At 42.8% G+C, this 15,855-nt stretch overlaps 1 protein-coding gene across 1 annotated transcript in view; it reads left to right on the top strand.

The window, feature by feature from the left end:
* ITGA9 (integrin subunit alpha 9) overlaps nt 1-15,855 on the top strand; it is a gene marked incomplete at its 5' end in the record, with an annotated part of 538,072 nt that overhangs the window by 423,996 nt on the left and 98,221 nt on the right. Inside the window, one exon of the mRNA XM_007945751.1 lies at nt 13,182-13,268. Coding sequence (XP_007943942.1) covers nt 13,182-13,268 — 87 coding nt within the window. The remainder of the gene's footprint in view (nt 1-13,181; nt 13,269-15,855) is intronic.

Here is a 15,855-nt window from a genome sequence, read left to right on the forward strand (position 1 = left end):
TTATCTTCTGTGTCTGTGTTAATTGGTTTCCCTTTTCTTTGTTGAAGAGGGTCTGTGCAATCCTTCTGCCTAGTCCGCCATCTTCGAGACTATGCCTTTTTACTTGTCAACCTTGGGTTTGTCAGCCTCAGCAGCCAGCAGCTGTCTGAGTGAAGAAAAGCCTCTAGCTTCATTGGGCCAGGAGCAGGAGGCAGAGCTGAAGCCCAAGGTTGAGGGGCTTTCACCCAGGCTTTAGAGCTTGGCACTTTGAACTGAGATTTAAAGCACCAAAATTATAAGAGAATAAACTCCTGTTTGTTCAAGCCATCCCATTTGTGGTATATTTCCTGTCAGAGTGGTAGTAAGTAACCAAAACATGTTCCCATGATGAATTTTCAGCTCCTTTCTTTCTCTGGAAGGACCTCTGGTAGCACAGTGATTAAGGCATTTGGATGTTAACCAAAAGGTTGGTGGTTCAAACCCACCAGCCACTCCACAGGAGAAAGTGAAGCAGTCTGCTTTCATAATGCTTGACAGCCTTTGAAACTCTATGGGACAGTTCTTCTCTGTTCTTTAGGGTCAAGTCAGGATTGACTCGATGGCAGTGAGTTTGGTTTAGTGGTTCTGCCTCTATGCATCTTGATCCTTGAGGAGTCATCAGCTATATAGGCCCCTGTGACCCTCCTTCCAAAGTGTGGCCTGGGAAATTAGCAAGATGGCCCCTTTCTCACAGGACCATGAGCCACTATAAGTAGATACTTATCCTCTACACCTCTGCTCAAAGACTCTTTGGATCACTTTGGATGGGGCAGGCATCAAAAAGGCACTTACCCATTCATTCCGGTGGGAGGACCTCATTGTCTAAGCTACACAACAAGTGCTCTCCATCAGTGTTAAAGAGTTTCATGCCTTGTTTGGTGTGACTCCAGGACTGTCTATGTCAGACCCTCAGTAAGGAATGCATAGTCTCCTCTTGAGCAAGCATCAGGAGACAAGGGATTGTTAAAATCTGGTGAAAAGAAGAGTGTGTATTGACAGCACAAGCCTCTGATTTACAAGGTATTTGGTAGTCCCCTTTCCCTATACCCATGTGTGTTCAAAGCACTATATTGCATTCTATGGGGAGACACACTGGCAGTTTGGGTGGGGAGAAGGGAGGTAACATTTAGGGAGAACATGCAGAGGGTCAGATCTCCCCAACTCAGAACCTGGCTTGAGCATTTACCAGCTGTGAAACCCTGGGCAAGTGATTTCATTCCTTTGCATTGGAGTTTCCTTCTTGTAAAATGGGAATAAGAAGAGACGCTACTACACAGAGTTCTTAGATCATGGATTTAAAACATTTCCCAACATGTAGTATTTAATTGCTGAGTGCCTCATACTTTGAACCTGTCAGGCTTGGCAATCCAGCAGCAGTCCTATGAGACAGTGCCAGCACTTCATTTTCCAGGTGAGAAAATGGGAAGTTTTTAGAAAGGATCATTAATATGCCTGAGGACACACAGCTGTTGTATGTCTGAACCAGTAATCAAGTAGGAATAATGCCAAAGCCTATACACTTTGTGCTGCAAACCCATGTATTTTCTTTGTGGGTAGGAATTTTATGGGTTCCATCCCAAAGGATTCCCTTCTGGAAATAGGATGGTTATTTCTGGTGAAGCACAGGCTGACTCATCATTGAGTGGGACCAGTAAAGTATTTTCTGGGAATGAACTCACTGGGCCAGGTGATTGGGAAACCCTGCTCATGTCTGACTCCTCAGATGTTTAGGGAATTCGAGATAAAGTGCTTCCAAAATTCACCTGAATTATCTGTTAACTAACAAGCTCTGGTGACACAGTGCCTAAGGCATTTGACTGCTAACCAGAAAGTTGACAGTTCAAACTCACCAGCTGCTCCATGGAAAGAAGATGGGGCAATCTACTTCTGTAAAGTTACTGCCTCAGAAACCCAAAAGGGGGATCATTATGAGTTGGAATCGACTCAATACCAGTGAGTTTCATTTGGGTTTTATCTATTAACTGAGTTAGTGTGAGACCTCTCTTACCAGATCACAAGGATCAAAACTCATGTGCTTGAAGAAAAGAAGGGGGCTTTAGATGAAAATGAAACTGCCAGACTTAGATGAGGCATGGAGGTGGCCACAAGTGCCATGCAGCCTAATGCAATTCTGCTAGAGTGCAGGGCCATCTTGAGTTTGACAAACACATGTGCAAGCTAGAAAAAGAGATGCAGAATTTCACATTCAGCCTGGTGCCAAACATAAGCCATGGCTTCAAACTGATTTATTCCTGTGCAACCCTGCTGAGAATTCACATTTTCACCCCAGATGTACTGAACCAGTATATTATTGTTATAAGAATCACCTGAGGATTGTGTTTAAAAAAAAATGTAGATTCTGTTTTGCACATACAGTACTACATTGTCAGTGAAGGCAAACATGAGTATATGGGTGGATAGATGGGTGGACAGGCTGAACTATTAGGTATGTCTGTGAAGCGGGGAATGTACCCAGGACCATATATAGGGTTGGCAAACAGTGGTTCTACAAGAATGAAGAAAACCAAAGATTGATGGAAACAATTAGTCCTAGCAACTGCTACACTATGCAATCTTCAGCCTATATGACTATGAGACCAGAACTACATGGTGCCCAGCTACCACTGTCAGCCACTCAGAGGGGGATCTGTGTAGGAGATCCTGGATAGAGAGGGAGAACAATGTGGGACAAAGCTCAAAATCATTTGGAAAAAAAGGGGGGGGGGCAGGTTTGCTGGTCTGATAGAGCCTAGTGGAACCACTGAGACTATGGCCCCTAGCTGCCCTTCAGGTCTGGAATTGAATCCACACCTGTGGCTTCCAGCCAAACAAAAGACAGGCATAGGAGTTGAACATTTACCTGAGGTAGATACACTCCTTGGAGAAAACAATCATGGGAGAAAGAAGGGCTGTTTATATACAGGGAGACAGCTCAGGGGGCAGGAGTGCATGGAGGGATGGACACAGGGAAGGGGTAACTATCGGGAGGAAGTGAGAGTGGAGCTGTTGCATTGGGGTAAATTGTAGTCAATGTCATGAGACAGTGTATGTGAACTGCTGAATGGAAAGTGAATTTGCGCTGTAAACTTTCACCCAAATCACAATTAAAAAAGAAAAATGTAGATTCTGGCTCAGTATATCTGGGATAGAAATGCAAATTCTCAGCAAGGGTAGAACCAGACTAAACCAGTGCAAAGCCCTGGTAAGGGGTCCATGGATGATGCCACAAACCAAAAGGTTAGCAGTTCGAATCTACCCAGAGGAGCCTTGGAAAAAAGGCCTGGTGTATAGCTATGGTGATCTACTACTGAAAAATTCTATGGGATGCAGCCATAAGTCAGGTTCAACTCAATGGCATCTGATTTGGTTAAATACTATTTGATCTCATTTACATGAAATATCTAAAGTATGCAAATGCATAGAGACCAAAGTGCATTAGTGGTTAACCAGGGGCAAGAGAGAAAGGGCTAAGGGAGAGTCATTGCTTAGGGAGGACTGAGTTTCTGTTAAGGGTGTTAGAAATAGATAGTGGTGATGGCTGTACAACATGATGAATGTAATTAATGGCACTGAAATGTACATGTCAAAAAATGTTCAAATGGCAATTGTTTTATTATATATATTTTTACCACAATAAAAAAACAAAAATCAAATGCTGTGATTAGGAGGAAAGACCCAGAGGCCAAAGATGATTGCTAACTTTATTATCTAATTTTTTCTGCCAACCATGGCCCATTACAAACAGGGCTGGGGCTTCTGGGGCTTGGCTTCACTGGGTGAAGGTATGTCTGAAAAAGAGAGAGGCTTTGCCAATGCAAGCATCTCCCATGCCAGGCCAACAGCAAATGAGTTTCTTCTTGAAGTCCTTTCATCTGAATCCCCCATGAGCCAAGGCTCATTTATTTAAGAAATGCAAACTCAGTAGCTACTAAGGGTAGGCTTAGTGCTGTGCCCTGAGAACACAGAGGCAAATGGGCGTGGACCAGATATGTTTTTTCATCGTTGTGTCTTTAACAAATGTTCATTGATATTTTCCTAATCCTGACAGTAATGTGTGCTGGTAGAAAATTTTCAAAATTCAGACTAAGTCACCCATAAACTCCAGGGAGAAATTTGATACCATTTTATGGTATTAAAAGTCACTTGTCAGCAAAGGAAGGAGCCCTGGTGGCACAGTGGTTAGCACTTGACTGGGATCCAGAAGGACAGTGGTTGGAACCCACCAGCCACTCCACAGGAAAAAGATGAGACAATTTGCTTCCATAAAGATTTAAAGCCTTGGAAACCGTATGGAGCAATTCTGCTCTGTCCTACAGGGTTGCTGTGAGTCAGAATCAAATCAGTGACAGTGGGTTTGGTTAGCAAAGGAATAGTTGGACTGGGAAAAAGGCCAATTATGTGAATCCTCTTAAAATGGGTCCAAAATTCCGTAGTAAGAATGTTTTTAAAAGTTTTGATTGGGACTATACTTGAAAATAAGGAAGACTGAAGAAGAGTTGATGCCTTTGAATTGTGGTGTTGGTGAAAAATAATGAAAATACCTTGGACTTCTAGAAGAATGAACAAAACTGTCCTGCAAGAAGTGCAGCTGGAATGCTCCTTAGAAATGAGAATGACCAGACTTTGCCTCACCTACTTTGGTCATGTTGTCAGAAGGGACCAGTCCCTGGAAAAAGAGATAGTGCTTGGTAAAGTAAAGGGTCAGCGGAAAAGGGGAAGACCCTCAAGGAGATGGATCAACACAGTGGTTACAGTAATGGCCTCAACCACAGCAATGCTTGTGAGGATGGCGTAGGACTGGGCAGGGTTTCATTCTGTTGTACGTAGGGTCACATGAGTCAGAGCCTACTTGATGGCACCTAACAACAAAAACAATATACTTGAAAAATAAAACTAAAAATGATAAAAATTACCTTTATTCTATCCTACATTAACTGAACTTATATTGTAATTACAATTATCGGTGATAATTTAGACTCAAGGTAAAGCTTATTTGTTTTATTAGCATCATTAAAAGAACAGTTCACTAATTTTGGGGGGAAAAGAAGGGAGCAAATGTTGACTGCGCAACTTTTGGGTGTGAATTGTCTTACTATATTATAAGGTAATATCCTTCATTTTATATTTTGACTTTTTTTTCTTTTTGCACTATATCAGTATCACAAAAGGGTCATTTTTCCACTGGCATTTTCTTCCCAAGGGCTTCTCTTGATCTTTCTTATTTAAATTATTATATTATTAATCATCTTAAGGTATTATCATGCAGGATAATTTTGACATTTTCCACAGTTAACTGACCTAACTCAGCCAGTTCCAGGTTTATCAATGGCTTTGTAGTGGTTTGGACAGTTTTTAAACATAACTTTCATTGATTTCATGAAAGCCTGCATCTTTTGCAGCAAGGTTTAAGTTTTTATTCTGCTGATTGGATAATCAGATACCTATACCATCTGGCAACCAGGGACAGTGGATAGCAGTCAGTTTGTTCACTGGTCCATGTTCCTAGTCAGCTGAGAGTCAGCTAGTCATAAGCTTTGGAAAAATACTAAAGTTAAATTCTTTAAGCTAAAGTCAGTGTAAGCAAGAAATGGGACTTGGAAGAAACCAGAGCGAAGGAGAAGCTTGGTTTCTGGAATCTGACCCGTGTATCTTCTGGGGGGTACCACATGCCTGGGAGAGGTAATAAGCAACTCCCCACCAAAGGACTATCCACTGATATGTTGCCTAGAGCCACAGGGCAGTTTAGCTCAGCAGCATATTCCCCAAATTCATTTTTCAAAACTTTGGTGGGTCTTTCTGTGACTGCTAGGTACCTGCCTAACTACCAAGGGAGTACATAACTCTATAATGGACTTGTTTTTTAAGGTTTGTCCCTGAGCATAGTCTGAAACCATGAAAACAAAGGGGATACTAACACTGCTTTGAGGCCATGTACTACTCTGATGGGGAGAGCTATGCAGATTTTGGAAACTACAGTCAGGAAAGTTTTGTCTTCTTTAATGTGGACTTAAACAAGATTTGGTAGATGTAAGTATTCCCATTATTCCCCTTCTTCTTTTACCTCTTGCTACTTGGAGAAAATGCCCAGCAGTTTCCAGTAGCTCACAATGCTGGGAGCTTCACCTGCAAAGAGTGTTGGGTCAGGTTTCCCAGATGGGAATTCTTGTGCAAATGACTTTTTGGGGATGTGCTCTTGGGAAAAGAGAAATGGAAGTGCAGGGTGGGGCAGAGGAGAGAGCCAAGCAAGGATGGAGTCTCAGCTGGAGTCAGCCTCAGCCTGATCCCAAAAACAGGAGCTCTAGATGGTTCATTGCACCACAAATTTGGTCCCACCTTGAGTCCAAAGAGGTGGCCTTTTGTGCCCATATCAATCACTGAGTGCAGAATGCTGGAGTGGCTCCCATTCAGCTGAGGGCTGTTGCACCAGTTTAGTAAAAGGGTAAAATAACCATCCACACAGGGAATCATGTTTGCCAGAGCCATTTTCTGATATGCCTTTTTACCTCCTTAAAAAGTATTCCTCTAATAGGAGAGAGAAGTATAGAATGAAGATAGCTTTAGAAGCCAGAGGAGGACTGTGCTGGTGCTGTCAGGTAATAGGAGAGTGATACATGGCATCCCTTCCTTCACGCCATCCCTGGAGTACATGAGTAATGACCAGCAGGCTTAGCTCTTGTTCCTTAAGGTGGCTGGTGTGTCTTTGGTTTCCACACTTGTCGCTTAGCCCCACCAAGAGCCAACAAGAATTTTAAAATTTTAATTTGACTGAATAGGGTTGAAGAGAGATTTGTAATAATGAAATAAATTCTAGTTTGATCAATAGTCTTTAAGTGGATACATAGATAAACACACAAGCTGAACAAGTATGGGAATGTGAAGAGGACTACACACACAAATAGATATAGGTTTGACAGGATATTTCTGCATATGTTTTTACATATTGCCAAAGGGGCAGGGAAGCACCAACTTCTGACCTCCTCTAACCCCACAACAGGAAGACACAATCACCATCAGTAGCCCAAGGCCTATCCCTGCAAGGCCAGACATGCCGCCTCCCTTTAGCCCTTTCACCACTGACACCAACAGTTCCTCCTGCAGCACCCACCACCTTTCTGCTAGGTTCGATAATTTACTGCAGTGGCCACACAGAACTCACAGATTATGGGGTTTATTAGGGAAGCACCAGGCTACTATTCAAGTTCAGGAACATGCTCAGTCTCTCTCAGTCAACAGTCTCTCTCAGTCTTTCTCTCAGCAGTGTGTGTCTCTCAGTGTCTCTCTCAGCAGCAAGTGTCTCTTGTATCTCTCTCTCAGCAATGTGTGTCTCTCACGTCTCTAAGCCAGCAGTGAGAGACTACTTTTGCCTTTGGGAGGGCTCCTTTTGAGCCTGGCAGAGTGGCCGAACTAACCAATCCCAACATCAGAATTCTATACACCTGAGAGAATCTTCCTAGAAGATTGTTTTGTGCCACTAACAGCAGAAATATTCCAGGTGAATAACTTTAACAATCAGGAGCTACTTACTTGCTCATGGAAAATTCCACCATGGAGTTTATAAAGACCATGGCTAGAAAAGCCATATTATGTAATTTACTACACTGCACATATGCTATAAATATAACCATGAATATAGTAGAGCATACCAGGGCAAAGTTGTGAATACTTGTTAGCCATTACCAAACACCTAGAGGAAATGAGTTGGTGGGCCCAGGGGCTCAGGACTATTGTCTCAGGGGTCATCAAGTTCATGGCATAACATTTCCACAAAAACAACATTCTGCATCCCACTTTGGCGAGCAGCAACTGGGGTCTTAAAAGTTTGTGAGTGACCATCTAAGGTGCAACTGTTGGTCTCTCCTCATCCAGAACAAAAAAGAGTGAATAAAATCAAAGACACAGAAATAATTAGTCCAAAGGACTAATGAACCACTCAAACCCCAGCCTCCATAACCCTGAGACCAGAAGAACTAGATGGTACCCAGCTACCTCTGCTGACTTCTCTGAAAGGGATTACAATAGGAGGTTCTGGAAAGAGTGGGAGAAAAATGTGAAACAAAATTCAAAATCATAAAAAGACCAGGCTTTTACTGGCCTGGTAGAGACTGGTGGAAACCCGGAGACTATGGCCCTAGACACCTTTCAAGCCTGAAAGTAAACTTACCCCCCATCCCTCAACTTTCAGACAAATAATAGAGAGGCCTATAAGATGAACAGTAACACCAGGGAGGTATGTACTCCTAGAACAATTAATCACACGAGATCAAAAGGGTGGCATTTGCACAAGGATGGAGCTCTGGTAGCAGAGTGGCTAAGGTTCTTGACTGCTAACCACAAGGCTGGTGGTTCAAATCCACCATCCACTCCGCGGAAGGAAGATGGGGCAATCTACTTCCATAGTGATACTGCCTCGGAAACCCAAGGAGGGGTCGCTATGAGTCGGATCCTACTTGATGGCACATAACAACAACAACAACAACGACAAAAGCTCAGAAGGCAGGAAAGGATAGGAAGGAAGGACAAGTGGAAATGGTGAACCAAGGGAGGAAGTGGGAAGAGTGCTATTGTGGGGTTTGCAATAAATGTCACAAAACAAAATGTGTATGAATCACTGACTAGAAAACCAATTTGCTCTGTAAATTTTCACCAAATCACAATAAAAAGTTAAAAAGAAAAATCTAGTTTGATGTTGCAGGCAGTCTAAAGGTTACAAATGTCTGACTTAAGCACAACTCTTACCTGCCCTTAATGTTATGTAAATTTGCGCTCACTTTGAAATGATTGAACCATTCCCTAGTCACAACAAATTCATCACAATCTCCTTCACTTACTATTTTTTTGTAAAAGGAGTTTTAGACCAAAGATAAGTAAACTGAGGTCACCTCAGAGTCCAAAGTACATTTTTGAAGTCTAAGTCATTCCTGTAAACACATGGAAAAGTTTTAAGAAATTCTCAGGGCAACATCTTTATTTCAGTAATTGATAGACTTTTCCAAATGATCAACAATTTCTTTAAACCAAATGTGAGAAACAAAAGACAGGTATATGAGTTAAACATGTACCTGAGGATACACTCCTTGGAGAGAACAATCATGGGAGAAAGAAGGGCTGTTTATGCACAAGGAAACAGTTCAGGGGGCAGGAGTGCATGGAGGGATGGACACAGGGAAGAGGCAACTATCAGGAGGAAGTGGGAGTGGAGCTGTCACATTGGGGTAAATTGTAGCCAATGTCACTAGACAATGTGTGTGTAAACTGCTGTATGGAAAGTGAATTTGCTCTGTAAACTTTCACCTGAATCACAATTAAAAAAATTTTAAAAAAAAGGTGAGAATGTATGAGGGCAGGGAAATTAGATTAATGAAAACAGAACAATTCAGAACAGAAATAGAGAATATTCATACATTGTGAAGAATGTAAGCGATGTTACATTGAATGACTTGTGTAGAAAATGTTGAATGAGAACTTAAACTGCTATGTAAGCCTTCACAGAAAACACTATAAAATATTTTCAAAAAAGAATAGGTATGTATTGTATGATTACCCATCCCAGTTCCCAACTCTTTTCTAATGCTCATTACCTTCCTGAGAATCCCTTTCAAACTCAGAGAGATTTTCAATTTAAAATAAAGGTCTATCCTTTTGTAAAATCGTATTTTACTGTGTATTTGGTGACAGTTTACACAGCAGTTTAAGTTTCCACTTAACATTTTCTACACACGTTTTCAGTGACATTGGCTGATATGTACCAAACCAGTTACCATCAAGTCAGCTCCAACTCATGGCAACCCCATGTGTTTCAGAGGAGAACTGCTCCACAGGGTTCTCAAGGCTGGGACCTTTTGGAAGCAAATCCTTTCTTCTGAGGTTACTCAGGGTGGGCTCAGACCACAATTTTTTGGTTAGTAGTTGTTCGGGTTACCTAGTGCCGCTCTGACAAGAAATATACCACAAATGGGATGGCCTTAACAAACAGGAATTTATTCTTAAAATTTGGAGGCTTTAAGCCCAAGTTCAAAGTGCCAGGCTCTAGTGACTGGGTGAAAGCCCCTCAACCTGGGGGTCCAGCTCTGCCTTCTGCTCCTGGCCTGCTGGAGCTAGAGGCCTTTCTTCGCTCAGACAGCTGCTGGCTGCTGAGGCTGAGAAGCCCCAAGGTTGACAAGTAAAAAGGCACAGTCCGGATGTTACCAAACCACACGGCATGCCATTAACTTAAGTCCTTTGTAAGTCTCAAGGTCGGCAGAGCATAGCAGGCTGCTGAACGATGACATGGCTACCGGCAGGGTCCAAGCGTGCCATAGGCTAGAGACCATTCCCAAAGCTGCTGCTTATATACGAGAAGTAGACCACATACCCAAAGCAGCTACTCAGCTGCTTGTGGTAAATCTCACCATTGAGTTGATTGCCAGTCTCATCATGGGGAATAACTACTACCAGCTGCCCAGCCACTCAACCAGGCCCAGCCAAGTTGGCACACAAACTTAACCACCACACCACTCCTGAGTGTGCATGGCCAAAATGTATGAACAGAACCTTGGAGGGAGGGATGAAGAAAGATGTTCCTCACAAGTGGGAAAAATTTAAACAGTAGTATGGAAATGACACAGGCAAAGGGTATTTGTAGGATAATAATGCATATGTGCAGTGAGCCAAAATGGATGTCAGAGTTAGGTTTTTGAACTTTATTCTGTTTGCAGTGGAGAGAGGCATGTTTTAAGAATGTTCCTCAGGTGGCCTGTAGAATTGACTGGAGAAAGGAAATCTCATAACAGTGTATTTCAAATAGCCTGGTATAGCAGAATCACTTATTTTCTCAGTTATCATTTGTTGAAAATTCTCATCCCAGGCCCTCTGTGCCCTCTGAATCTCCTCAGAGACTACTTAGTTGTCTATTCAGAGATGACTGAAAAGAAGCTCAGAACTCTGCATTCTTAAAGATGCTCCCAAGGTGATTCTAATGAAGATTGTCTTCCATCTTCACTATGAGGCCAGGGAGCACCATTAGGAAACTTATAATAGTTGAGGTCTGTTATTGCCAAGATTGGATGCTGAAAAGATATATGAGCATTTCCTTTTAAATTTTACTCATATCTTTTCTTTCATTGTATTTTGGGGAATTTTTCCTTGTTACTTTCTAAGTAGTTTTTTTTTTTTTTTTTTTTTTTTTTTTTGATGTCTGACGTACATAAGTACACAAATCATTAAATGGCAAGCTCAGTGAACTTTCACAAAGTGAGAACACCTTTGTAACCAGCACTCAGGTCAAGAAACAGAGCATTCCCAGCACCCCAAAAACCTCCTTCCACTTACTGCTTTCCCAATTACCAGTGGGGAAGTATTAAGTGTTTGTCATATTTGTTATGACTAATAATGCCATAACAACAACAACAACAAAAACCCAGACTCATTGCTGTCAAGTCAAATTTGGCTCATAGTGACCCCTCCTTGGGTTTCCGAGGTGGTATCTCTACAGAAGGAGTGCCTGGTGGATTTGAACCACCAGCCTTCTGTTTAGCAGTCAAATGCCTTAGGCACTACGCCACCAAAGCTCCTAAATAATGCCATAGATTAGTTGTATTTCAATGTTTTCTGTGTTTGATTATATTCATAATATATTAGGATGTATATATATATATATATATATATACACACACACACACACACATATATATATACATATACATATATATACATATATAATTTATAACTAAATACACTGTAGTAAGGAGTCATAGTTTTTTTTAACTAGACACAAATTTTTTAAAAAAATATTTCAGTCGACTTGTCTGGAAGAATGGAAATGCTGGTCTGTGCTGAGGTGTGGGTCTTGGAAATGAAGAAGGAGCGTGGGAGGTGCTCCAAAGCTGGAATCCATGTGAGTTGGTTCCTTCTGACTGCCATTGTGTCTTGGCTGTGTTCATTTTCTCTAGAAGTTCAGAATAGTGGAGGGGGAAGAAGACAAGTTTTAAAGTTGGCAAGTCTAGGTTCAAATTCTTTCTGTCTTTGCCCCCATCACCAGAATGACCTTGGAGTAGTCACATAACCTCACTGAACTTCAGTTTCCCAGCTTTTGGCACAGAGTAGGGAGTTCTGGTGGCATAGTGCCTAAGGCATTTGATTGCTAACCAGAAGGCTGGCGGTTCAAACCCACCAGCCACTCCTCAGAAGTAAGGTTGGAGAATCTACTTCTGTAATGATACCACTTTGGAAACCCAAGGAGGGGTCGCTATGAATCAGATCCGACTTGACAGCAGTGAGTTTGGTTTTTGTTTTGGGCACAGGGTAGCTTAGCAGGTGCTACTTCTGTACCTTCTTCTTCTCCAAAATCTGCAAGTGTCTTTCTCTCTCCTTGGAAGTCTTAATTTGGCCTTGGGGACTTGGAGAGACCCTATGAGTTATAAATAGCCTCTTGGCTTTCTTTTAAGGAGCTCTGGTGGTATAGTGAGTAAGGCATTTGGCTGCTAACCAGAAGATTTGTGATTCAAACCCACTAGCTGTGACATAGGAGGAAGATGAGGCAATCTACTTCCATATAAATTTATAGACTTGGAAACCAAATGGGTGTCACTATGAGTTGGAATTGACTCAATGGCAGTAGGTTTGGTTTTATTTTTTGCTTTCTTTTGATGGTGGAAAGACTTGCAAGGGGAACATCTCATCCCTCACTGACTCAGGCTGTCAAAAGAAACCCTCTCTTTCCCTTCGTGTGATTTTCCCAGAATTTATTTTCTCTAAACTAGTGAGACCTTGAAAGGCAGAACTATGGTGTGGTCTTAGGAGAAAGAGACAGAAGAATTACCTGGGTGCCTTTTAATCCAAGCCTCAGAAAGCTTCCAGCTCACATATAGCCTAGCCGTGTTCATCAGCAGAGCACCAGGTTCAGAGCCAAGGTGCTCATTAAGAATGAAGAGTGTTTTTGCTGAACCTTGTCTTCTGCACCTGTTTCCTCAGGGAACCTTTGAACAAGAGTGGGCAACAGAGGAGGATAGGAACTCAGCCTGATCAGAGAACTCCTCCTCCCATCACAGCCAACAGTGGCTGTTGTCAGGGAACTGCCCTAACGAAAGCCTGTGTTTGCTGAAGTCTCTGTTTGCCTCACTGAGGCCACTTCCTCACATCTGCAACCCCTGCACCCAGCCCATCTGTTGGTGATTTTTCTCTTACAGGAGGAGATGGGCATTTCCTGTGAGCTTTTGGAGTCGGACTTCCTCAAATGCAGTGTGGGGTTTCCTTTCATGAGGTCGAAGTCAAAGGTAAGGGGTAGAGACAGGCCACTTCCTTGGCAGCAACCCCCCAGCCCATCCTACCAGCTGCTGACTCCACAACTGCTTCCCCCAGGTTTCCTCTCACAGCCCTGCTTGCCACAACAGCTGGAGCCACTCCCAAGGCCCTAGCTGGGAATGGCAGTCTCCTGTCTGCTGCTGTATCCTCCAGAGGGGCCACCATTACCTGCTCCCTCTCTTTAGTCCATATGATATACCCCAAGGGTGATAGACATCCATGGCCTTTTCATTTGGTCAAGCAGCATCTGTTTGGTCTTCCTAAATTGTTCCATTCCCTTTTTCAGTTCTCAAGGCAGTGAGGGAAAAGTTGTAGTCTGGGTTAATGTCCTAGAATCCTAAATCTGTAGTTCTGTTGGGTAATCACAATATTATGAGGAGACCTCTCAAAATTTTTACAACATAAGTAATTGTATTTATTTTTTAAAAAATAAATCAGTCCCTTTTGTGATGATGAAGGGCCAGTTTCCAAGCTCAAACAGTATAGTACAGCATATCCAGACATTTGTGGAACATTCTAGTGTGTGCTAACATTGTGGGAGATGCAAAGCTATATAGAAGACATGATTTTTGGAGGCAATGCTGGACTCTAAAAAAAAAAAAAAAACAAGCCTGCTTTTGTAAAGGAGGCTACTTGCTCTGATTTGAAGGAAGTTTCGTACTCCTTTGTCTATCTTCCTCCTCCTCCAAAGAATAAGAACTTAAGTCCTCCTTCTTGTGTCATAGAAGATGATTTTAATCTCTAAGGCTTTTTGGTCCCAGTACATGGCAGCTGTTTTATAAACCAACTGTAAGAACATTCTCGTGAGAAAGAAAGCTTGTTCATTTCTTAACAAATTACTTGAAGGATGTACCTGCTCCAGACTACAGTGGCTGTCACATGTGTGACCCCTCAGCCTGTTTCTGGCCACCTTCCTCCTCCTGTCCACATATACCCCTGCTGTTGTTGTTATTTGCCCTTGAGTCGGACCCGGACCCGACTGATAGCAACCCCTCCTTGGGTTTCCGAGGCAGTATCACTACGGAAGTAGATTGCCCAGTCTGCCTTCCAAGGAGTGTCTGGTGGGTTTGAACCACCAGCCTTCTGGTTAGCAGTCAACTGCCTTAGGCACTACGCTACCAGAGCTCCCACATTTACCCCTATGCCCCGGGAAAAAGGAAACCTCCATAAGTAGCTGCTCTTAGAAAATGGATTACTAATAGTTAGCAGGGTAGAGGCACAGTCCCTTTAGAATCCAGGAGGGGTGATGAGGGAGAAGAGGAATACCTTCAAAGGTGGAGACTATGGCTTGTGGTCATACCACACACATTTCATTGAAATCTTCTGAATAAAAAAAAAAAGTAGACTTAATTGAAAAACTTTAACACTTGACATTTTATGGTAAAGTCTACCCTACATCACAAATTAAACTTAGGGTTTGTCTTGCTATCTCTACCCAAAACCAAAACTCACTGCTATCAAGTTGATTCCAACTCACAGCAACCCTACAGGACAGAGTAGAACTGCCCCATAACATTTCTGAGGCTGTAAATCTTTACAGAAGCAGACTGCCTCATCTTTCTCCCACAGAGTGGCTGGAGAGTTGGAACTGCCAACCTTTTGATTTGCAGATGAATGATTTAACCACTATACCACCAGAGATCCTTTGCTATAGCTAGGGGAGCATTCAATTTTATTAGAAGTTGTTAACTCCCAAAACAGTCATAGAACTGGTAGAAGTATAAATGTCAGAATAGGCCCTTTGCACCCATCCTCCAATATTTTTCTAGGCAATTGGCACTACTGCCTTCCTCCTATGTGCAGATGTTAAGACCTGAGTAAGACTAAGGCTAAGGAGAGGAGGGAAAATCCCTGGAAAAAGCCAAAGGGGTTTGCCAGCAGGGATAGGAGTTTCCTCTCTCAGCAGCCGGGCCTGCCCTCCTCTAACCTTCAGACGGTATGGTTCATCAGGCTCCAGGCCACCTGCGGAGCCTCTTGACCACACTGTGGGCTTGCTTTGGCTGATGGTATATTTCTGTCTCTCACAGCCAGCACACCCAGTTTCTGATCTGTTCTCCTAGGCCTCCATCTCTGATTTTGGCTTTTCACCACATCTTATTTCTCACATTAACCTTTAGTGTGTATAATTCAGACTTGCTGCTCAGTTCCAACTTTTTACTGGCACAAGACCCTTGACTTTCCCTTCCTTTGTGTCCTCCAGCCCTGCTTCCAGATGTCCTGTGTCTGTACCCACCGTCACTGTAAGCTGATAAGTCTCACTGCAAAAGAAATTTTCTATCTGGAAAGGGATGTGCAAAGCCAACTGTAGATGTCCCATTACTTTCAGGAAGTATTCAGTTTGTTGTTGTTGTTGTTGTTAAGTGCCGTCGAGTCATTTCCGACTCATAGCGACCCCATGCACAGCAGAACGAAACACTGCCCAATCCCACTCCAGCCCCACAATCCCTGCTGTACTTGATCCCATCATCGCAGCCACCGTATCAATCCATCTCGTTGAAGGCCTCCCCCTCTTTCGTCGACCCTCCACCCTACCAAGCATGACATCCTTCTCCAGGGAAT

This window comes from Orycteropus afer, unplaced genomic scaffold (assembly GCF_000298275.1).
Source record: "Orycteropus afer afer isolate SDZICR_OR568_19922 unplaced genomic scaffold, OryAfe1.0 scaffold00142, whole genome shotgun sequence".
Lineage (NCBI taxonomy): Eukaryota > Metazoa > Chordata > Mammalia > Tubulidentata > Orycteropodidae > Orycteropus > Orycteropus afer.